General features: G+C 39.7%; 1 protein-coding gene across 2 annotated transcripts in view; it reads right to left on the reverse strand.

Moving 5' to 3' along the window:
- Nucleotides 1–243: 243 nt before the first annotated feature.
- Nucleotides 244–23,528, reverse strand: part of CA8 (carbonic anhydrase 8) — an 84,393-nt gene continuing 61,108 nt past the window's right edge. The window contains exons 8-9 of one of the 2 annotated variants that reach the window (XM_027561038.1): nucleotides 21,072–21,228; nucleotides 244–3,283 (exon numbers count right to left, since the gene is read on the reverse strand). In XM_027561038.1, the coding sequence (XP_027416839.1) occupies nucleotides 21,094–21,228 (135 nt within the window). In that variant the 3' untranslated portion in view covers nucleotides 244–3,283; nucleotides 21,072–21,093. Of the gene's footprint in view, nucleotides 3,284–21,048; nucleotides 21,229–23,528 lie in introns of both variants that reach the window. The other variant, XM_027561037.1, reaches the window with a different exon arrangement.

A 23,528-nucleotide genomic window follows, 5' to 3' on the forward strand; every position in this document is an offset into this window, starting at 1 on the left:
TGGAAATGAATCCAGACCAAAAGGGAATGACACAAGCGTATATAGGTCTTTGGAGCAGCGCTAAGAAATTCCTTAATTTTATTGACTCACTAAAACTACAGTGTTGCATTGGATGGTAGATGTGTAAAAGCCTTACAAGGTCAGTCATTCATGCAGATTCATTGAAGTTTTAGAAATTGAAAAGTTTCTTAAAACTCAATAGCATCAACCCCAAATGGGTATTCCTATATAACCAGAATTAGAAAATTTCTAGTATACTTTATTAAAGTGTAATATAAGTCAAATACAACATAAAGTTTCCAATAAAACTTTTTCTTCCATGTTGTTATTATTCTTAAAAAAAAAGAAAAACCCATGTGAAGGGTCATGTGTCACACCACATGACCTGAGTGTCAGTTGCCAGGGTCACACAGAAGTGGCACAGGAGAGACTTCCTGCTGGTCCAGTGGTTAAGAGTCCACGTTCCACGGCAGGGGATGTGCTTCCGTTCCTGGTCAGGGGACCAAGATCCCACATCTAGCCCTGACTGGTGAATAACACTGCAGGGACGACTAGAACAGTGTGCCCCAACTAAAGAAGACCTTGAGCACCGCAATGAAGACCCAACACTGCCAAAAATTAAAAAAAAAAAAAAAGTAGCAGAAGAAAACACCTCTAAACAAAGGAGGGAATGCAGCAAGAGGAACAAATGTTTCTGTGAGCCTCTCTTTAGGGATTGTGTTACATCATTGATGTAGAATGCCTCATCTTTTACATAATACTCTACACTATGATACAAATAATATTCTGTATGAAAAAAAGTAGAGGTTGCTTTTTATCATAGCGATATCTGCTATATTAATATACTCTAACAGAAGTGCATGCATTCTAAGGAAAATGAGGTTTCTGGGTGCCTCTTCATGCACATGCTATCTTGAGGCACAGTCTTGTAGAGGTCAGACTTGAAAGTCATTAATCAGCACATACTAATTAATTGCTCTTAATTAAATAGAAAAATAAAATGGAGAAAATTTCAGAGTAAGTAATAAACACAGTAGGTTAATGACTATTATTGTTATGTCAACTTCACTTTCAAGAAACTTAAAGGTATCCAAAAGCATGAGTCTACCCTCAATCACAGTGATGGTATTTGACACACAATTTTGCTTACTCAAGTGAAAATTCCAAAAGGAACTTGACAGCCTAAGCTTTTGAGTAATGTACCATCTTAGATGACAGAGCATTATAGCCAGAATGGCCACATGAGAAGCTCCACAGACCTGCTTCCCAGTGATATAACCATACCTGACAATTTTTTTAAAAAGTGAGGGGAGAACTTCCCTAGTGGTCCAGTGATTAAGATTTTGCCTTTCAATGCAGGAGGTGCAGGTTCAATCCCTGGTAAGGAAGCTAAGATCCCACATGCCTCATGGGCAAAATACAAAAACATTTAAAAAAAAAGAAGAAAGAAACAATATTGTTGCAAATTCAGTAGAAACTTCAAAAATAGTCCAGAAGAAAAACTTTAATTAAAAAAAAAAAAAGGAGAAGAAATGCAAAGTGTCCAGAAATTTTCCTAAGGACATGCAACAAATGGAGAAAAATGTATTCAAGAAAACTCTCCTGAATCTCAGTAAGATTATTTGGAATCTGAGCCATAAACACACTCATTCCAGTTTAGTAGGATTAAATACCCATTTTAGGTGGGTATGGCCAGGAAGATGGGGTTCCTTCTTCCCTCAAACCTCAATCAAAGGATCCTTAAAAGGTTTACAGAGGCTAACTTTCAAGAGCCCCTAAGCCCCCTTCCTCCACCCAACCCCCACTCACAGAGCAGAGGTTTTCCACCCAGAGGCAGACTGAGAATACCAGGACCTTGCTCACCTTAACCTCAGCTTATTCATAGGGTGGAAGTTTCATGCTGGGCGAGACAAGCCACAAAAACCAGAGGCTTCGCCTGACCCAGAACACTGCTTGAAAAGCAGGAGAGTCAATCCACAAGATGCACACCACTATTCCCACCCACAGCTCCAGAGCTATGACTCCACTGCCCAAGTCTCCACCATGAACCATCTTGGCTTCCATTTTCAGGGATATTTGGTGTGATTTTTTTTTATTTGCATTTAATGCTTTTCATTATTACAACCTCCACCCAACACATCTAAAATCTCTCAACACATACTTCCTAATTCCATCTGTATTATTTCTAACTTTGATATTTTGTATCATGAAATCCCTCAAAATTGGGTCTATGTTACTGAAGTCATTAGTTTTACAAGAATAATTATAATGACGACTAATAACATGTACTAAGTACTAGCTTTGTGCCAGGCACTCTACTGCTTTACATAAATTATCTCGTTCTGCCACATCTAATCGCATCTAAGCATATGCTTAAATTTGCTAGTAGCACTTAATATTAATTAAAATAAAGATATTGATCATCTTCGAAAGAAATATCTCAATATACTGATGTGAAACCTACAGAATAAAATATTTTAAAGACATAAAATGTACACCACTTAATTATTATGCCATACTATTAAATTTATGTTTCTATTATGGAAAATAAAGCTATAAAATAAAAATAAAGTATCTGCTTTTTATCCAGTTTATTTCTTACACCTTTCTCAAATTTCTAGAAACCACAGCTTCTCATATGTCAAGTACGATTAGATTCGTATATTCAATTAAATCGTCTAAGAAAGTAATATATAAAGTAAGTATTATGTTCTTGCATTAACTCCCAAATTATGTTTTATAACAAATCACCCTGACATTAATCATGGTATGAGGGTTGAAAAGTAACACAGGATAAGATTTTTACTAATCCTTCACATTCCATTTTGAAGCTGTATGCTGCTCTTGATCAGAACTTTCATTTTATTATCAAGAATTACATTATTCTCCGAATGAGTGAATTTTCTGTTGGAGACAGGAAATGAAGGACTGCAAATGCTGGAAATGTATTTTTCCTGTCTCAGTGTTAATACATGATATATATGCATTCATATTAACAATAACTCTGAAAACTAGTTTCATTTCCTCTACACATAAGCAATAAACAGTAAGTGCAAAAATGTGAATACTAGCAGCAGTGATGTGGATACAGAATATGGGGCTCCATTTGAATGTACAGCCATTTCTAACATTTCATTAGAGCTCGTGTACAGGCAACTGTCACAGATGTCCATCACAGTTGGCTTAGATGAAGAAAACAATGCAGGCTCTGAGGATAAACCGAAGCTGCAGCTCAAAGTTTCCGTTTCTTATCCAAGAACACCATAGGACCATTGTCTTCCTCCTTCAAGGCAAAAAAAAAGGAGTCAATTACGTTACTGATATTCTTCCACAGCAAACTGAAAAGTCTTTTCTACAGTCCAACAGGAGACAGCAACAACGAGAAGTTTTGTAAGAAAATGTGGAAATTTCAAAAATATCTTCATGCTCATGTCTGTCACCTCTGCAATTTTTCCACATTTCTTTCTTTGACAGAATCTATTAATGCAAAATTTCATAGAAACATGTATTTTCAAGCCAAATAAATGAATGCTTGAACTGTTTTCTAAATAAAAAATGTGTATGTCATGCAAAATAATAAATAAAGCTTTTAGTTGTTGTCATTAATTTTGGGTGTAATAATGGCAGGTGGTAACTAAGCACAAAGACCACTTCTTCCTAGTCCCCAAATTCTATTGAATAAATGAAGAAATAATAAATACAGAATAACACAGGAAACAAGCAGATATTTTGAGATAACTAAGAGTCTTCTCATTTAGAAAATAATATCAGCTAAGATTTTCATTCAATACATCTACTCGTGTTACAACAGATGGGCTGGGGAAACACAACTGGTTCATACAGTTGTTGAATATGAACTAGTCCAGTTTTTTGGGCAACAAATATCTATTAAAATTATGCATATACTTTTCACCCAGAATTACACTTCTTGAAACTTATGATAGAGATACAATCACCTAATTATATAAAAATTTATGTGTAAGAACATTCACTGTAGGAAAAAAAACTAGAGAAAAACTACGCAATTTCCTTTTTTAATAAACTATGATACAATACTTTAAAATTGTTCATACATGATACATGTATGGATTTCCTTGTATATATGTACATACACATGACCACACATGTATGTATATATTCACATCAGTTCAGTTCACTTCAATCGTTCAGTGGTGTTCGACTCTTTGTGACCCCATGAACCTCAGCATGCCAGGCCTCTGTGTCCATCACCAACTCCGGGAGTCCACCCAAACCCATGTCCATTGAGTCGGTGATGCCATCCAACCATCTCATCCTCTGTCGTCCCCTTCTCCTTCTGCCCTCAATCCCTCCCAGCATCAGGGTCTTTTCAAATGAATCAGCTCTTCGCATCAGGTGGCCAAAGTATTGGAGTTTCAGCTTCAACATCAGTCCTACCAATGAACACCCAGGACTGATCTCCCTTAAGATGGACTGGTTGGATCTTCTTGCAGTCTAAGGGACTCTCAAGAGTCTTCTCCAACACCACAGTTTAAAAGCATCAATTCTTCGGCGCTCGGCTTTCTTTATATTTCAACTATCACATCCATACATGACCGCTGGAAAAACCATAGCCTTGACTAGACGGACCTTTGTTGGCAAAGTAATGTCTCTGCTTTTTAAGATGCTGTCTAGGTTGGTCGTAACTTTCCTTCCAAGGAGTAAGCGTCTTTTAATTTCATGGCTGCAGTCACCATCTGCAGTGATTTTGGAGCCCAGAAAAATAAAGTCAGCCACTGTTTCCACTGTTTCCCCATCTATTTCCCATGAAGTGACAGGACCAGACGCCATGATCTTAGTTTTCCAAATGTTGAGCTTTAAGCCAACTTTTTCACTCTCTTCTTTCACTTTCATCAAGAGGCTCTCTAGTTCTTCTTCACTTTCTGCCATAAGGGTGGTGTCATCTGCGTATCTGAGGTTATTGATATTTCTCCCGGCAATCTTGATTCCAGCTTGTGCTTCCTCCAGCCCAATGTTTCTCATGATCTACTCCACATATAAGTTAAATAAGCAGAGTGACAATATATAGCCTTGATGTACTCCTTTTCCTATTTGGAACCAGTCTGTTGTTCTATGTCCAGTTCTAACTGTTGCTTCCTGACCTGCATATAGGTTTCTCAAGAGGCAGGTCAGGTGGTCTGGTATTCCCTATATAGAACAATTTATTAGAAAACATTAATAATGCTAGGGTATATATTTCCAAATTAAATTTCAAATAAGATAGTGAGCCATGATCAAATATTTTAAGATTATGCCTCAAAGATATGATTTTGAAGGTAAAATAGGATGCTGTTTATATATGCATTTGACAACTATAACCCAACAAATTATAAATCAAAGTGACTGACATAAAACTAACTGATGATCCACATTGTCAAGCCTCAGAATTTTAGAGCTTTTTAAAGGAAGCCTAAAGGTCAGCATGCATGAATTTTTTGAAAAAGGAAAATAAACTGTAGGCCCCCCTGCCACTTGCTCAAATATGTTTCACATAACTCTGGAAGTTAGGTGGGAAAAAATGGATCTATAGTCAAAAAAACAGTGAAAACTCTGATCAAATTGAGTAAAACATGATTATTTCATACAAAATCATCTGTCTCTAATACGCTAATGTGCATTGTTAATCTCCAAAAGGAAAATATCATATTCAGGATTCCCCAAATGTACAGGAACAGTCACCTCTTGATTTAACAAACACCTCGAGGGAACACTGCTCTGCAGAACACATTTGGGAAAGGGTGTTCTAGAGGTGGAGATTCCAAGTTTATGAAAGTAATTCAATTTCATTTTAAGAATATATCCAATTATTCTAAAAATTAAGCTGTGTGCGCTGTGCTTAATCACTCAGTTGTGTCCAATTCTTTGCAATTCCATGGACTGTAGCCCATCAGGCTCCTCTGTCCATGGGGATTCTCCAGGCAAGAATAATGGAGTGGGTTGCCGTTCCCTCCTCCAAGGGATATTCCCAACTCAAGAGATCAAACCTGAGTTTCCTGCATTGCAGGTAGATTATTTACCATCTGAGCCATGAGGGAAGCAAAAAAATTAAGCTACCATGGTCCAAAACATCAATTAGACAAAAGACAGATAGACAGATCCTCTTTTCCTTCTGTCAGCCACCACCCCTCTAGACACACACACACACACACACACATCACACACACACATCACACACACACATCACACACACACATCACACACACACATCACACACTGTAAACCCTTCCCTTCAACCTCCCAATACAGTATAGAGCAATTTTGGTTGGATCAATATTCAATTTCTTTTATTGTGATGATGTAAATATTATCCGGCTTCCCAGGTGGTGTTATGGTAAAGAACCCACCTGAGAATGCAGGAGACATAAAAGACGCAGGTTTGATCCCTGGGTTGGGAAAATTCTCTGGAGGAGGGAATTCAAACCCACTCCAGTTTACAGAGAAGCCTGGCAGGCTACAGTCCACAGGGTCGCAAAGAGTCAGACACCACTGAAGTAACTTAGCAAACACGAAAATATTATTCAGAGCTGAACTACCAGTATTAATATATCATTCATTTTCCTTTCTTGCACAACTTTTTGTTTTCTCTGGAATGAATCGTTATCTCAAGCTTTCCTCACCTAAGTACTCAATCCCAAATTGCCTACAATTGTCTGACTCTCCTCTCAAGAAGTTAAGACATATCATGCAGTCTATCAACTCTGTATTTCTGGAGAAAGCTCTTCTAGAACCTTCTCGCCTGCTAATATCCAGACTCACACCCTCCACGCTGGCCACCTCACTTCACCATCACTCTGGGGATCTTCTGTTTCCTGGATCCCACATCTGTTTTCTTGGATTACTTTGGTCAAGCACATCTGCTGTTTGAGTAGACGTCTTCCTGCCAGGGTACTGACGGATGAGTAGGGGAGGAGGTGCACAATAAAGATGTTACTTAATCCCCCAGTCTTCAGAAAGGTTTCCCAACCCTCAATCGAGCCTCAGTGCTCTAAGAGAGGAACTCTCCCTTCATCACAGCATAAGGACTTACGGGGATTCACCACAGATTAGAAGGGCTCCTAGAGATGTAACTGCTTCTCCAACAGCTACTAACAAGTCCGGATGATTTGAGCCTCCTTCAACTTCTAGACACATCCGTTGCCACCAATTCCTGGGACTTTGAGAGATACTGTCATGTAAACAGGCTTGTTCCTTGTGTGTGATAAATCCATTCCCGCACAGCCACCTGCTTCCAAAATACCGTTCCTGCCGTCTCTTCTTTTGCTTTCTCTATTCTTGTAAGTTTTGACACTTTAAAAAAAAAAAACTCTTTCCTGTTATTTTAACACACTTCATGGCGGAAACAAAACTAAAGGCCTTTCTATTTAATGGATTAGCATGATTTGATACATAAGCTCCTTTTTATGCATTTGTATATTTTCTGCTGCTGCTGCTGCTAAGTCGCTTCAGTCGTGTCTGACTCTGTGCAACCCCATAGACAGCAGCCCAACAGGCTCCCCCGTCCCTGGGATTCTCCAGGCAAGAACACTGGAGTGGGTTGCCATTTCCTTCTCCAATGCATGAAAGTGAAAGTGAAAGTGAAGTCAGTCGTGTCCGACTCTTCACGACCCCATGGACTGCACCCTACTAGGCCCCTCCATCCATGGGATTTTCCAGGCAAGAGTACTGGAGTCGGGTGCCATCGCCTTCTCCATGTATATTTTCTAAACTTTCTCTAATAATTCTATCATTTGGTAATCAGAACATAAATTTACTTGCAGGGAAGGAAAGGTGACACAGATGTACAGAATGGACTTGTGGACACAGTGGGGAAGGGAGAGAGTGGGACAAATGGAGAAATAGCATCAACATATATACGCTGTCATGTGTAAAGCGGATAGCTGGTGAGAAGTTGCTATGAAACACAGGGAGCTCAGCTCTGTGCTCTGTGATCACCTAGAGAGCTGGGATGGGGGAAGGAGAGGGAGGCTCAACTGGAGGGGGATATATATATAATTATGGCTGATTCATGTTGTTGTATGACAGAAACCAACACAATATTGTAAAAAAAAATTTTTTTTAATTTATCTGGTATAATAATCTAAAGAAATGACATTTGGAATATACAAAGGTAATCAGGCTGACTTTCTCCCTCGTTAGGACTTCTTCCAAATACTCATTTATCTATATATAAATAATAAGAAAGTTTAACTATAAAAGGAAATTTTCTATTACCCAATGATCATTGTTCATAATGAGACCTTGAAGTAAGGCCATAATCTTAAGAAGTCTTCTAAATCATCAGCTATTTCAATATAATTATAACAGATGCTATCTTTCATGTGACTATTTCTGAACCTTAAATTATCTTCTATGAAGACACCCTAGGGAATGAGCGCAAATCAAATTACCATTGAAGAACTTCCTGAAAAGCTCTCAAAAATAAAAAAGCACATGTGCACGCGTGTCCTTCTTAGAAGTTGCAGAGTTGCTTGGCTGACCTTTGTTCCAAGGAGTTTGGTTCAGCCAATTGATAACCCACTGCCGTGTCCCTCTTTAAGTAAGATAATTCAGTAAAAAATCTCCAAAAGCAGAGAGTCTTTATACTACAATAAAAAATATTAAAGAATTTTTTTAAAAGAACGAATTAGACTCAGAGATATCAGTAACTTTGTCAAGGTCACACAGCTAACTGGTGGTGGAGTCAGAATGGTACCCAAGCCATCCATCCACCGCTGTGCCACCGGGGGCCTCCACTTTCAACCCAGTGCTCGTCACTGAGAGGAGGGTTTGAGAGACACTTGTTGCTTCATTCTTTTGTGTATTATTGGAATTTTCTGCCGCGAACATGTATTCTATTTAGAGACACAGGGACAAAGAACAGAAAGAAAATCAAAGAGTGACTCTTGCCACAGAAATTTCAATAGGTAATGGAGATGAACACATTTCAAGACAGTGAGGAGTAAAAAAGGAGATGAGAAAGGGGTGAAAAGTATAAAGTGACTGATTTTTAAAAGGGCAAAAACACCTTGAACCCATGATGCAAGCATAAATTAGCCTAACACTTAGGGGATATTGGGGCTTCCCAGGTGGCACTATTGGTAAAGAATCCGCTTGCCAATTCAGGAGACACAAGAGACGTGGGTTCAGTCCTTGGGTTGGGAAGATTCCCTGGAGAAGAGAATGGCAACCCACTCCAGTATCTTGCCTGGGAAATCCCATGGACAGAGGAGCCTGGCTGCCTACAGTCCATGGGGTCACAAAGAGTCAGACACGACTGAGTGACTGAGCACCAACTGGGGATATTAGCAATGTGATACCAAAAATGAAAGCTTGGATGTCCTTTTTCCCTAGAAATCTCAATCCTAGGAACCTATCTAAAGAGATAAGGAAGGACTTCCCTGGTGGTCCAGTGGTCAAGACTCTACCTTCTAATGTATAAAGCACAGGTTCAATCCCCCCTGGTCAAGAAGCTAAGATCCCACATGCTTTGTGGTGCAGCCAATAAATAAATTAATAAATTTTTTTAAAAGAGAGATAAGGAGGCAAAGATATGCAAGGATTATCTGCCCTTTGTTATTTGAAATGTGCAGTGAAAAGAGCTCAGGGTTTGCAGTGAAACCCACCTGGATGTGAACCTTGGGTTTGCAGTGTACTGTCTGTGACCTGAGCAAGTTACTCAACCCCTCTGACTTAGGGTCTTTATTTCTAAAATGGAAATGAAAGAACACGACTCACGAGATCAATGTGAGGATTAAATGAGATAAAATATAGCCCAGGGTCTGAAACACAAAACAGCGTTCATTCTTTCCTGTCATCGCTCACTAGAATGTGTTACTTAGAATGAAGGTGTAGGGTTTCTCTGGTGGTTCATGGTAAAAAAATCTGCCTGCCAGTGCAGGGGACATGGGTTCCATCCCTGGTCCAGGAAGATCCCACGTGCTGCTGAGCGACTCAGCCTGTGTGCCACAAGTACTAAGCTTGTGCTCCAGAGACTGGGAGCCGCAAGTACTGACACCCACACACCTAGAGACCGTGCTCCGCAACAAGAGAAGCTGCCGCAAGAAGCCTGTAAACTGCAACAAAGACCCAGCACAGTCAAAATAAAATAATAAACACATTTTTAAACTTTAACCAAAACTCAAGAACACATCAGGTTGCTTTGTATATTGCATACATATTATTGTTTAACTGCTAAGTCATATCCAACTCTTCTGCACCAAAGTATCATAAACCACTAAACTTAGCTTTTAAAGTTCTTCCCAAGCCAATCTACCTTATGCTTTTTTGACACTTTCTCAATCTCAATTAGCACTCAACTCATTAACAAAACTGTTTTATACACAACAGTGAGTCACATTTTCCTTCCTTCTTCCCTAATCCCAAGTGTGTTGTAAGGGTGATTGAGTATCTAATTACTTCTTAATTGAATGCACATATTACACATTTTTCACTAGGTTCAAGTTTAATGCTTTCAGTCCAGAAATCAAAGTCAATGAAATTAAGCTGAATTGGGATTTGAGCAACTATTTTAAGGAGAAGGTTTGTATTATGTCTAATTATAAGTAAATGTGGATTTTAGCATTATTTCCTATGGAAATATTTCAGGTCCAGAAATGTGCCATAAATGACTAATTTAGATGATTAATAACACTGTTATTCATATTTATAATCTTTTATTCCTCATTACAGTGATTTTATTGCTGGGACCCACTAAATATAATTATTATTGAAATAAAAGATACCATTAGAGAACCATTGGTTGTACCCTGACTAAAATTAGAATCAACATTCATTCGTGTTTGTGAAAAATTACATGAGTTTCTCTGTACCATAAAGGTTACTGGAAATCTCACATGCTGCTAACACAAGAAAAACATAAATCTTGGAATACATTCATCAAAAATATTCATTTATGGTAAACCATAAAAAATATTACTATCAAAATGGTGCTCCAATTCAGTTCATACTTTACCAGGAGACTATTTCTTGAGGTTTTTTGTTTTTATTTTTCCTTTTGCATTATGCAGGAGTTAAAATAAAAAACCTCTGAAGTAGTTATCTCATACAATGAAGGTTTGTTTGCTTGTTCCTAGATATGGAAATCAACCATCTGTAATAATTTAGCTGAAGGCCTCTTCAGGCAGAAGACTAGATTAAATAACTTTCTGAGATCCAATTCAACTCCATGCTTCTAAGATGTCTTTGAAAATATATTCTACAGACAAGCCCTCAAAACTTATGAGTTTCTAACCACTAAAAGTATAAGAATTCAGAAATTGTGCAGGCATTTAAAGAAGCAATGTAATAGAAAATTTGTTTTTTTTTTCAGTCGATAAGCCGTGTCTGTTTTCGACCCCACAGACTTCCCTGTCACCATCTCCCAGAGTTTATTCAAACTCATGTCCATTGAGTCTGTGATGCCATCCAAGCATCTCATATTCTGTCATTTCCTTGTCCTCCTGCCTTCAATCTTTCCCAGCATCAGCGTCTTTTCCGAAGAGTTGGCTCTTTGCATTAGGTGACCAAAGTACTGGAGCTTCAGCTTCAGCATCAGTTCTTCCAATAAATATTCAGGGTTGATTTCCTTTAGGATTGACTGGTTTGGTCGCCTTGCAATCCAAGGGACTCTCAAGAGTCTTCTCCAGAGCCACAGTTCAAAATCATCAATTGTTCAGCACTCAGCTTGCTTTATGGTCCAGCTCTCACATCTGTAAATGAATACTGGAAAAATCACAGCTTTGACTATACAGACATGATATAAAATAGACTCATCCAAAACCAAAATGGTTTTATTAGTTTAACAATTAATTTATTCTGAGAATGGTATTGCTGTGCTTAATCGCTCAGTCGTGTCCGACTCTTTGGACCTCATGGACTGTAGCCCATCAGGATCCTCTGTCCATGGGGATTCTCTGGGCAAGAATACTAGAGTTAAGTTGCCATGCCCTCCTCCAGGAGATCTTCCCAACCCAGGGATCAAACCCAGGTCTCCCACATTGCAGGTGGATTCTTAACCATCTGAGCTGCCAGGGAAGCCCATTAATACTGGAGTGGGTAGCCTATCCCTTCTTCAGGGGATCTTCCCCACCCAGGGATTGAACCAGGGTCTCCTGCAATGCAGATGGTTTCTTTATCAGCTGAGCTACCAGGGAAGCCTGAGAATGATATTACATAGTGTCAAATCTCTTGATAGGAGAAACCTCCATATTATCCAACAAATATTTCAGATTCTGTATAAGATATTGGGCATTGTCTAGACTATTTTAGCATTGTATGCTATCAAAACTAGTTTTAACTGGCATGTTTGTTTAATTAAAACTGAAGGATCAGAATGATCAGAATGGCCATCATAAAAAGACTACAAGCAGTAAATAAGGGAGGAGTGTGAAGAAAAAGGTACCCTTCTGCACTGTTTGTGGGAACGTAAATTGGTACAGCCACTATGGAGAATATACAAAGGTTCCTTAAAAGACTAAAAATAGAGTTATCATCAGTTCAGTTCAGTTCAGTTCGGTCGCTCAGTCGTGTCCAACTCTTTGTGACACCATGAACCGCAGCAAGCCAGGCCTCCCTGTCCATCACCAACTCTGGGAGTCTACCCAAACCCATGTCCATCGAGTCAGTGATGCCATCCAACCATCTCATCCTCTGTCATTCCCTTCTCCTCCTGCCTTCGATCTTTCCCAGCATCACAGTCTTTTCAAATGAGTCAGCTCTTTGCATCAGGTGGCCAAAATATTGGAGTTTCAGCTTCAACATCAGTCCTTCCAACGAATACTCAAGACTGATCTCCTTTAGGATGGACTGGTTGGATCTCCTTGCAGTCCAAGGGACTCTCAAGACTCTTCTCCAACACCACAGTTCAAAAGCATCAATTCTTCGGCGCTCAGCTTTCTTTATAGTCCAACTCTCACATCCATACATGACCGCTGGAAAAAACATAGCCTTGACTAGACAGACCTTTGTTGGCAAAGTAATGTCTCTGCTTTTGAATATGCTATCTAGGTTGGTCATAACTTTCCTTCCAAGGAGCAAGTGTCTTTTAATTTCATGGCTGCAATCACCATCTGCAGTGATTTTGGAGCCCAAAAAAATAAAGTCAGCCACTGTTTCCACTGTTTCCCCATCTATTTCCCATGAAGTGATGAGACCACATGCCATGATCTTTGTTTTCTGAATCTTGAGCTTTAAGCCAACTTTTTCACTCTCCTCTTTCACTTTCATCAAGAGGCTTTTTAGTTCTTCTTCACTTTCTGCCATAAGGGTGGTGTCATCTGCATATCTGAGGTTATTGATATTTCTCCCGGCAATCTTGATTCCAGCTTGTGCTTCCTCCAGCCCAGTGTTTCTCATGATGTACTCTGCATATAGGTTAAATAAGCAGAGTGACAATATACAGCCTTGACGAACTCCTTTTCCTATTTGGAACCAGTCTGTTGTTCCATGTCCAGTTCTAACTGTTGCTTCCTGACCTGCATACAGGTTTCTTAAGAGGCAGGTCAGGTGGTCTGGTATTCCCATCTCTTGAAGAATTTTCCACAGTTTATTGTGATCCACACAGTCAAAGGCTTTGGCATAGTCAATAAAGCAGAAATAGATGTTTTTCTGGAACTCTCTTGCTTTTTCCATGATCCAGTGGATGTTGGCAACTTGATCTCTGGTTCCTCTGCCTTTTCTAAATCCAGCTTGAACATCTGGAAGTTCACGGTTCACATATTGCTGAAGCCTGGCCTGGAGAATTTTAAGCATTACTTTACTAGCCTGTGAGATGAGTGCAATTGTGCGGTAGTTTGAACATTCTTTGGCATTGCCTTTGGGACTGGAATGAAAACTGACCTTTTCCAGTCCTGTGGCCGCTGTTGAGTTTTCCATGAGTTACCATACAACCCAGCAATCCCACTCTTGGGCATACACTGAGAGATAGTTCAAAAAGATACATACATATATAATTTAAAAAGATGCGTCCACCCCAGTTTTCACTGCCACACTATTTACAATAGCCAGGATGTGGAAGCATTCTAAATGTCCATCAACAGAGGAATGGAAAAGAAGATGTATTACATATACACAATGGAATATTACTTGGCCATAAAAAGAATGAAATAATGTCTTTTGCAGCAATATGGACGGACCATGAGAAAACTGGAAGAAAGGCTAGTCTGCAAATCACGATCATGGCACTTCTCTGGTGGGCCAGTGACTAAGACTCCATGCTCCCAATGCAGGGGGCCGGGGTTGCATCCCTGGCCAGGGGACTAGATCCCACATGCTGCAACTAAAAGAGATCCCATGTGCTGCAACTAATACCTGGCGCAGTCAAATAAATAAATAAAAATCAATATTTTTTGAAAAACACACAAAAGTAACCAAGTGGATTTGAATAGAAACAAAAGAATTTTTTTTTTAAAAAAGGAAGATCATAAATTCAATCTTTTATATACTGAGTCTGAAACTCAGTATATAGGTCTTTGGCACATGCAGAAGAAAAGTCATGCAAACAGCTGGGCATCCAATTCCAGAGCTTAACAGGGAGGCCTGGTGCAGGCATATAAATGAGGGTTATCTGCATTCGGGGGTAACAGAGGCTCAGGGTGTAGGTGATTCACCTACAAAGAGAGGAGGCCCACTAGGCTGAACCATGAGGACTCCAACAGCAAGTGCCCTCTGGCAAGGTCCCTTTATGTGCTGGGTTTTCATAGTTTCTGGGTTATGACAAACATGCTTTCCTAAGTTTTGACAGAGGGGATGACAAAAGACGAGATGTTTGGATGGCATCACCAATTCAATGGACATGAATTTGAGCAAGTTCCAGGAGATGGCGAGGGACAGGGAAGCCTGGCATGCTGCAGTCCATGGGGTTGCAAAGAGTCAGACATGACTGAGCGACTGAATAACAACAAAGTATCTATGAACTTCATCATGGAAAAGAAGAGCTGGAAAGAACTGACGGTGGAAAATGAAATGAATGCTTCTTTGTGAATAATCTTTTCTTAATAAGCCACAAACTGGAAAAACAAAATTTAAAAATTGCTTTGAGGAAATACCAATAATGAGCATCCATGAGGAAAGAGACACAGTACAACATGTTTAGGTGAGATGAACCTGGTCTTGGTGTCTTTCTTATGGAAAATATATGAAGTTTAAAATAACAAAATCTACTCTACTTAAGGTATCCTAACATATTAATGTTCAACATAAAAGCTGACCCATGACTGCAAAATGTTTTCTTTCTTCCTCCCAAATACAATTTTGTTTAAATTCAAGTGAAGGGGGAGGGATAAATCATTTCAGCAATCTTACCCTCAATAAATTATTAACATTTCAATACACACAAAAAAAGAGACAGATATGGAAGTAAGGCTTATTTTCCTTCTTTGGTCATCTTGAAGAAATGTCTATACAGTTTTGATATTTTTCATTCTTGGGTTAATAACAACTTTTATATCATACAATAAACACATAATAGATGGGCTGAGTACCCTTGGTATTTTAATAGGCCTTTTCTTGAAATCATTTTGAAGTCCTTTAGGAAATTCATTTATTTTGGGACAATTCTATATGATATAGTAAATAGAAAACAGCTATATCCATTGAGCTCTCATTTCTCACCCTAATGCTGTATATCATATTAAATTATTAGAGTGAGTCAAGTCCAAGTTCTATTGACTAAAAATATGGCTCTGAGATTTCCATTTATCCTGGAAGGATAATAGCTTTTGCCTCCTTGGTCATTCAGAGTTGACATTATCCCTTCCCCACACAGCCCCTCCTTTTCCATAATGGCTTGGCCTTTTCTAACCTCCAACTTTGTCAGGTTATAAAAGAAAACTGATAAGAAATTGATGCTAGCTATAGTATTTATTAAACTTAAGAAGACAACGTTATTAACTGCAAAAGTATACATGAGGAAGAATTCAGTATAGTCTGAATGTGACTTTGAAGACCCAGAAAAGGTTTCTGCCCAAATATGAGGGTAAGTTTGACACAAGAATCATTCAGAGATACTTACTTATCTTTTCTCTTCTTACTTTTTTCTTTTTTTCTAATATATTTGGAGCACACTGATAGTTTCCCCTTAATTAGAATTCTGTGGCATTGGTTTTTACAGAAAATAATTATAACTAACTATAGTTACTGTAAACATGTGTTCTGCTTAACAATTAAACTGAGTCACAGGGGAAATAGGCAAATTTTTAAACAGAATAGCTTTCTAATAATTGGCTAATATTTAATGAAACAAACAGGCAAGTAATTATTTCATTTGAAGGTTAATATCAATATTATGATAGAACCTGAAGTCATGTTCAGACTGTACTCAACTCTTCCCCATGTGTACTTTTGCAATTTATAACATCGTCTTCTTAGATGTAATAAATGTCACAGGTAGCATCAAACACTATAATACTAACCTTCCAATGAAATAATTACTTGCCTGTTTGTTTCATTAAATATGAGTCAGTTTTTAGAAAGCTATCCTGACTGTTCATATATTTGCCTGAATCCCCTGTGACTCAAATATTGTTAAACTGCACACATGTTTGCAGTAACTATAGCTAATCATAATTGTTTTCTGTAAAAACCAATGTCAAAAAATTCTAGATCATCTCCTTTCCCTCCCTTAAAAGGGGAAATGGTAAGTGTGCTCCCAATAGACTAGAAAACGAAAAAATGGAAGAAGAAAAAAGTAAGTATTTCTGAAAGATCCCTGTGTCAAATTTACCCGCATATTTGGGCAGAGGCCCTTTCTGGGTCTTTGAAGTCACATTATTATGCCAAGGGCAGCAAAGAAACTGGTCAGAAAGCTTGGTCTTATTTCTGATTTGTTGTGCCTACGGTTTGGTTCTCCTACACCCATAAGTTCGATGGGTAAACTGGCTCCCAGAAATCTGAACTAGCCTTGGATCTGGATGAGTTACATGTGAACTCTTCAAACAAGTACAAAACCATAGTTCATACTTCTTAAATGGTAATATAAAAAGTCCCAGGTAATTCATGGGAATAATAAGTCTCGGTTATCAAAACCCTCCAGATGTCTAGACATGTCATGTAAAAATGAATGTCATTTTAAATCCCCAAACTAAAGTTATTTTAGTAAAGCATAGCTAAAATAAATCTGAATTATTTTGAACATTTTTTTAGAAAGCTATCAGAAAAAAAGTTTTTTTCCTTCTCAGTTCTAAGAGCTTAAATGAAACATTCATGCATTAAATTCAAAGTCTGACTGTCAAATCATTTCACTTTAATAAAATTTGAATTACCTGCCTTAGGGCATTATTAAATATCAAATAAAAAGCACACATCCATAAGTCTGATTTCCCAATATAATTCTTATGTAGAAGTATGACTAGATTTGTATTACACATTTCAAGATAAAAGGATCAAAAATGTATTCATGAAAGGATACAGTCAGAAGTGAACTCATCTTTGAGAGAATTTCTCACCATTCTTAAGAATCTGGGGAAAAATGACCCCCTTTCAGGAATCTCAGCCACCAAGACAAGGATAGCAATCCATCCTCTCTCTTAAAATATCTATACTGTAATTAATTGAAAACTTTGAGAATTACACATTGTCTTCTTATCATACAATGAATACGAAGCATATGTATCTGAAATAGATGCAGTCTTCTCATAAACATTTAAGGGTGTGTGTGTGTGTAAGACAGAGATAACATAGGGATGATTATTTAGATATTTAGAGAGGCAATTTGCATGGAGGGCAAGATAAGGATCAAAAACTCAAGCCAATCATCTCATTTCATAAAAAGTGTCATTTATGGTTACTGATATTCACAGAAGAGTATACCAAACCTGCACTCGATAAATTCACAAACTCATGCTCACCAGCCTCACTGTGCCTCTCTGCCTGCCCTCCAATGAGTCCTGCCTGCACCCCTCCCCCCACCCTCTGCTCCCAGCTTCTTCAGCTTCCCTCCCCGACTCCCAGCTCTTCCCCAATCCCCCTTAAATGGTAAAGCAAGTCACAAAATGCTGTCTATAAACCACCACCTCCTTCCTTCCTCTGACTGCATGGAACATGTCCATTCCCTTAACAAAAGTCAGCCTCCACTTGTGCTTAGAATTCCATCCCCTGGCAACATTTCACAGACTTCACTGCTAGGATTAGCCTCTCGAGAAACAACATCTTCAGCCCTGCCCACCTACTGGCTCATTCCCCACCCCTCATATAGAAAGTTCCAGTATTTCTCTTGTTTAAAAAAAAAAGCCTTCATTTGGAATGAAACTGGGTCACCTGTAGAGATACGGACAGACCAAGAGATGGTCATACAGAGTGAAGTCAGAAGGAGAAAAACAAATATATTAATGCATGTATGTGGAATCTAGAAAAATGGTACAGCTTAATCTATTTGCAGGTCAGGAATAGAGATGCAGACTTAGAGAATGAAGGTGTGGACACAGCAAGGGGAAAGGAGGCGGTGGGATGAAGTGAGAGAGCAGCACTGACACATACACGCCACCGATGCTGCTGCTGCTGCTGCTGCTGCTGAGTCACTTCAGTTGTGTCGACTCTGTGTGACCCGATGGGCTGTAGCCCACGAGGCTTCTCTGTCCATGGCATTCTCCAGGAAAGAATACTGGAGTGGGTACACTCCACTCCATACTGAATACTATATGTATGAGAATACTGGAGGAGTGCCTTGCTCCAGAGGATCTTCCCGATCCAGAGACTGAACCCGGGTCTCTTGCTACAGGTAGCTTCTTTACTGCTGAGCGGCCAGGGAAGCCCCACATGTACACTACCATGAGTAAAACAGATAGCTAGGGGGAAGCTGCTTCATTACAAGGTATCGCCGCCTCCTCCCTTCAAACTCCACTTCTGCCCAGTGCAACCTACATCCCTCATCCTCCTGCTATCCTGAGGGCCCGAGTGTGGAGATGCTCCCTGATCTCTGACCCTTACTGCTTATGACAGAGGGCTCTGTCAGTCAGGCTGCCTGAGTCCAACTTCCACTTCCACTGCTCAGCAACTTTGGGCAAATGACCTAACTTACTGGTGCTTTGGTTAACTTATCATAAAGCAACACATAAGGTTTTATGAACACGTGAGGTCATCCCCATGTATTATTAGAACATTATTTGTACACACACATGCAGACACACATAATCTATGCCCACAACTCCCACATTCTGTTCAGACCTCTTTTCTGATCTCCACTTTTGAAATTCCAGCTTCCTTCGTGGCGGGTCCACCCACTGTTGTGATTGACAAGCCACTCTCAGTCCTCTCTATCTCTCCATCTCAGACAGAACCTATCCAGCTTCCCTGTTGTCACTCTGCCTACAGTTTCTAAAGCCCCAAACCCCAGCTGTTATCATTGATAATTCCATCTCCTCTCACTCACATGCAACTTACCCCTAGATATCACTTTCAAGACTCTTTCACAAACATAAACCTCTCTCCATCCGCACTGTTCCTAGTCTGGTACCCAAGCCTCCATGCCTTGCACCTTGGTTACCCAATGGACTTCTAAAATACCTTTCTACTCCCCCAGCCTGGCCCAGAGTAATCCAGTCCATTCATTCTCCAGCCACTGTGATCTACTGAGAATATACAGGGGTCAGGCCACTCCCCTGAGAACCCTTAGAGGTCAACACATTGACAATGAGATAAAGACATCTAACTCGGCTGACAAAGCCCTTGAAGACAGGGCCCCACCTGACTCTCCCTTTCATTTCCACACCCCAGACTCAGGGGGCTTCTTTCAGGTATCTCAGCACACCAAAGTCTTAGCATCTCCACAGAGAGGGGACCCTCGAGGATCTTTGCAAAGATATTCCCTCTAGCCAAAATCTCCTCCACTCCACTTTTTTGTTCTTCTCATTCACAGAATTTATTACAATTTGTAACTGTACTTTTGAAATGTTTTTACATTGTCCTGCTCACCATCTCAGGCTTAAGCTCTGTTTTTTAAAATATTTTTTGATGTGGACAATTTCTGAAGTCTTTACTGAATTTGTTACAATATTGCCTCTGTTTTACACTTTGTTATTTTGGCCATGAGGAATGTGGGATTTTAGCTCCCTGACCAGGATCGAATCCACACACTCTTCCAGGAAGGTAAGTCTTAACCACTGGACCACCAAGGAAGTCCCAGACTGTGAGCTGCTGGAGGCCAGAGATTTCAGTTCCTCTGTGACTCCCCCATCCACTGGAACACTGACATAGGGTGAGAAGACACACTCCCAACAGACCACTAAACAGTCAGAGCTCTGTGCTGACTCCTCGGAAACTGTTCCAATAAGCACTTTCCTCTCACGGGAAGCAGCGGTTTCATAGCAACACACTGACCTAGGTATGTGATCCTGGTCAATCTACAAAGTGAAGAAGTAACCCAGTACACAGGCATTTATATATATTTTATATTTTCCTTGTTTGTGATGTTTATTTTGTTAGCTCCTTAAGGGTAAGTAACACATACATTGAATCCAATATATTAAAATGTATAGATTATTAGAATATTCCATCAGTAAAGAAACATGCTGCATTTATATAATCACCAAGTGCTTCTTGATCTATCGAATAAAATCACTTACACAGGGTAAGTATTATCACTCTGGCCTGATCTACCCTCACTACCTACCTCAATAAGCAAGATGACCAATCTGCACTGGACAAGTGGCCAGCTTTGAGGCTCAACAACTCCCAGCCCCTTCCTTCATGCTCCCCATTCATCAGGAGATAACAGCTGCAGTTTCAAGCTACAACAACACAGCAAAGTACCAAAGAAGTACTTGCGTATCATCGTTACCCTGCCTCAAGTGCCTTCCCTTATGAAAGCTGATATTAAAGCAAAACCTATCAATAGAATGAAAGGCTGCACTGCTGGAAAAACATATGGAATGTAGATTTTTCCCTAAAGGGTGTGAAATTTTTACAAACCACCTGACTTGTAATGAATGGGGCTTGAGAATGTGTCCTAAATTTCAATGAAGTGCATTCACATTGCAAAATTAACAGGTTCATCATGAGAGCTGCTTTCACGTGCAGGCTCAACTGTGTGCCTGTTTTCCTCATTTAATCCACACGTACCCAGATGAAGTACCCACACGTACTCTCAGCTCCTGTTTTCTCTGGCTACTGAAATGCAGCTCTAATGACTCTGTCACTGAGCGGCTGCGTGGGTCTAAAATTGTCTCCCAAAATCCCGTCACAGCCCTCCACGAGCTCTGCCCCCTTCACGTGTGTCCTCAGCCTTCGAAATTCTTCAATCTGAAAATAAAAGCAGAACAGAACAGATTAATTGTCGACCGGCCATGAGCAAGATGGGAATCTCATCGATAACTTAAAATATGCATAAATTACAAGCATTTAAAAAGAGAAAATTAAGCTTCGAAAAAGAGAAAAACTGAGTTCATTCTTCCAGAGCTAAGACATTAGACACAACCTCTACAAGAGGAAAGAAGACAACAGAAGCAGAGATAGGAAGGCCTCCAGATAAACCCAAACAACCGTCAAAACCTGCTGGATCTGTTCATGCAAAAAGGATATACATCTCTCTCAAATAGCTCTTATGGGGACATTTCTAGCAGTCCAGTGGTTAGAATTCGATACTTCCAATGCAGGGGTCACCGGTTCTATCTCTGGTAGGGGAACTAAGATCCCCACATGCTGCCTGTTGTGGCCAAAAATAAAAAAGATAAAAATAAAAAGGAGATAATCTGTAATACCTAAAAAAAAAAAAAAAAAAAAATTCTATGTCTGCCGTAACATAATAAGAAAAAGTGAACAAATGAAGAAATGTTCTGAAATGCTTCCCAAGTATATCTCTATAATGAATCATGGTGTTACTATATGCTAACTGATTATATGTTAAATATATTAGATTGAGGCTTTTTCATCAAAAAACTCCCTTTGCTGCTTGTTGAGCCCTCCAAAGAGCAAAGAATGCCTCTGATTTTTCAAAAGTTTAAGCCCATCTTCTTCCTGTGGCAACAGTGATTTTCAAGTTTATCTCCCTTCTCAGGTAGCCTCCCCAGATCCCGTGGTTTCCAGTTACGCACTATTGGTTACCACAGTCCCAAGAGACCATTCCCATCAGCTCACGGCAGTCTCCCTCACTGGCCAAGTTGTACCTCCTGAGAACTCATAGTCTGCCAGACACCACCCACTGGAAGTGTTTGAGCAACCAGCAAACACGTGAGGAGCTTTTGCCAAGCTCAATGCCATCTAGCAGTTTATTTACCTTTGTCAAATCATCTGTTATTTCCTTTAAATGCCACATAAAATCACATGAGACATTCTTCATTCTTTACACAAAAGGAGAAACTGAGGTCAGACAGGTTAAGGAAGATTCCAGATAATCTGGGTCTGACAATTCCAAGGCCACGTGCCCTCTTCCCAGTCCCACAGCCACCTCTTCAGAAATTCTAGTCATCAGTAGACCCTAGAGCCAGCATATAACCCAGGACATTGAGCAAACGTGACGTGAATAGCACCAATCGACCAAAGCATCACCGTCTGTGACTCAGAGGCTTCTACCCACAAAGGTTCACACAACACTGACACAGACTTAATCCAATCATGAGGGGGAAACCCACATGATAGTAACTAATTCAGGGTTCCAATAAAAACCTAGAAATCCACAGACTTTAGAGGACCCATGGGACTCCTGTAAAATTTCACTGGTGCATTCTCCTAAGAGGTTCTCTGACTCCAGAAGAGTCAAATCTCACAAGATTCTAATTCAATCCACTCACATATGAATTGGAAATCAGAGCTGGGAAAAATTAAATGGCTTGCTAGATCAGAACCCAAGTCAGAAATTTGACTTCTAGTTTCCCTGGTGGCTCAGCAGTAAAGACTGCCTGCCAATGCAGGAGACACGGGTTCTATCCCTGGCCCGGGAAGATCCCACATGCCACAGAGCAACTAATCCCATGTGCCACAACTACCGAGCCTACGCGCCAAGGCTCGGAAACTGCAACTGCTGAAGCCAGCGCACCCCAGAGCCTGTACTACACAGCGAAAGAAGCCACCACAATGAGAAGCCCTTGCACCGCAATGAAGAGCAGCCCCTGCTTGCTGCAACTAGAGAAAAGCCTGCACAGCAATGGAGACCCAACACAGCCATGAATAAATAAATAGAATTATAAAAAGGAAAGAAATTTGCCTTCTAAAGTTCTATTTTCCTATCTCTTCAAACACTGTTTGATTTCCCTAAATGGGTTAACCCTGATCCTATTAGGATTGTCCTGTTTTTTAAAATAACATCCACATGCTGTTTTTATATAAAAAAGTGCCAGTCATATAAGCCATGAGATTTTTAATCTATATAATGGTTTCTCACTAGACCTTCTCACGGGTTTACAGGAGGGAATATGGCAGTACTCATATTTCTTGTTGCACCTGAAAAATGTCTAGAGCCAAGTCTTCATGAGAATCCCTTATAATTATTTGTGAGGTGCATTTGTCTTAGATTTCCCTGAGATGGAGTGAAAGGGAAACTTCTTAGTCAGAGGAGCCTATGATTTTTCAAAAAGAAGATGAAGCTCAAGGACAGACTGCATCCA

The sequence above is a fragment of the Bos indicus x Bos taurus genome, chromosome 14 (genome assembly GCF_003369695.1).
Source record: "Bos indicus x Bos taurus breed Angus x Brahman F1 hybrid chromosome 14, Bos_hybrid_MaternalHap_v2.0, whole genome shotgun sequence".
NCBI lineage: Eukaryota > Metazoa > Chordata > Mammalia > Artiodactyla > Bovidae > Bos > Bos indicus x Bos taurus.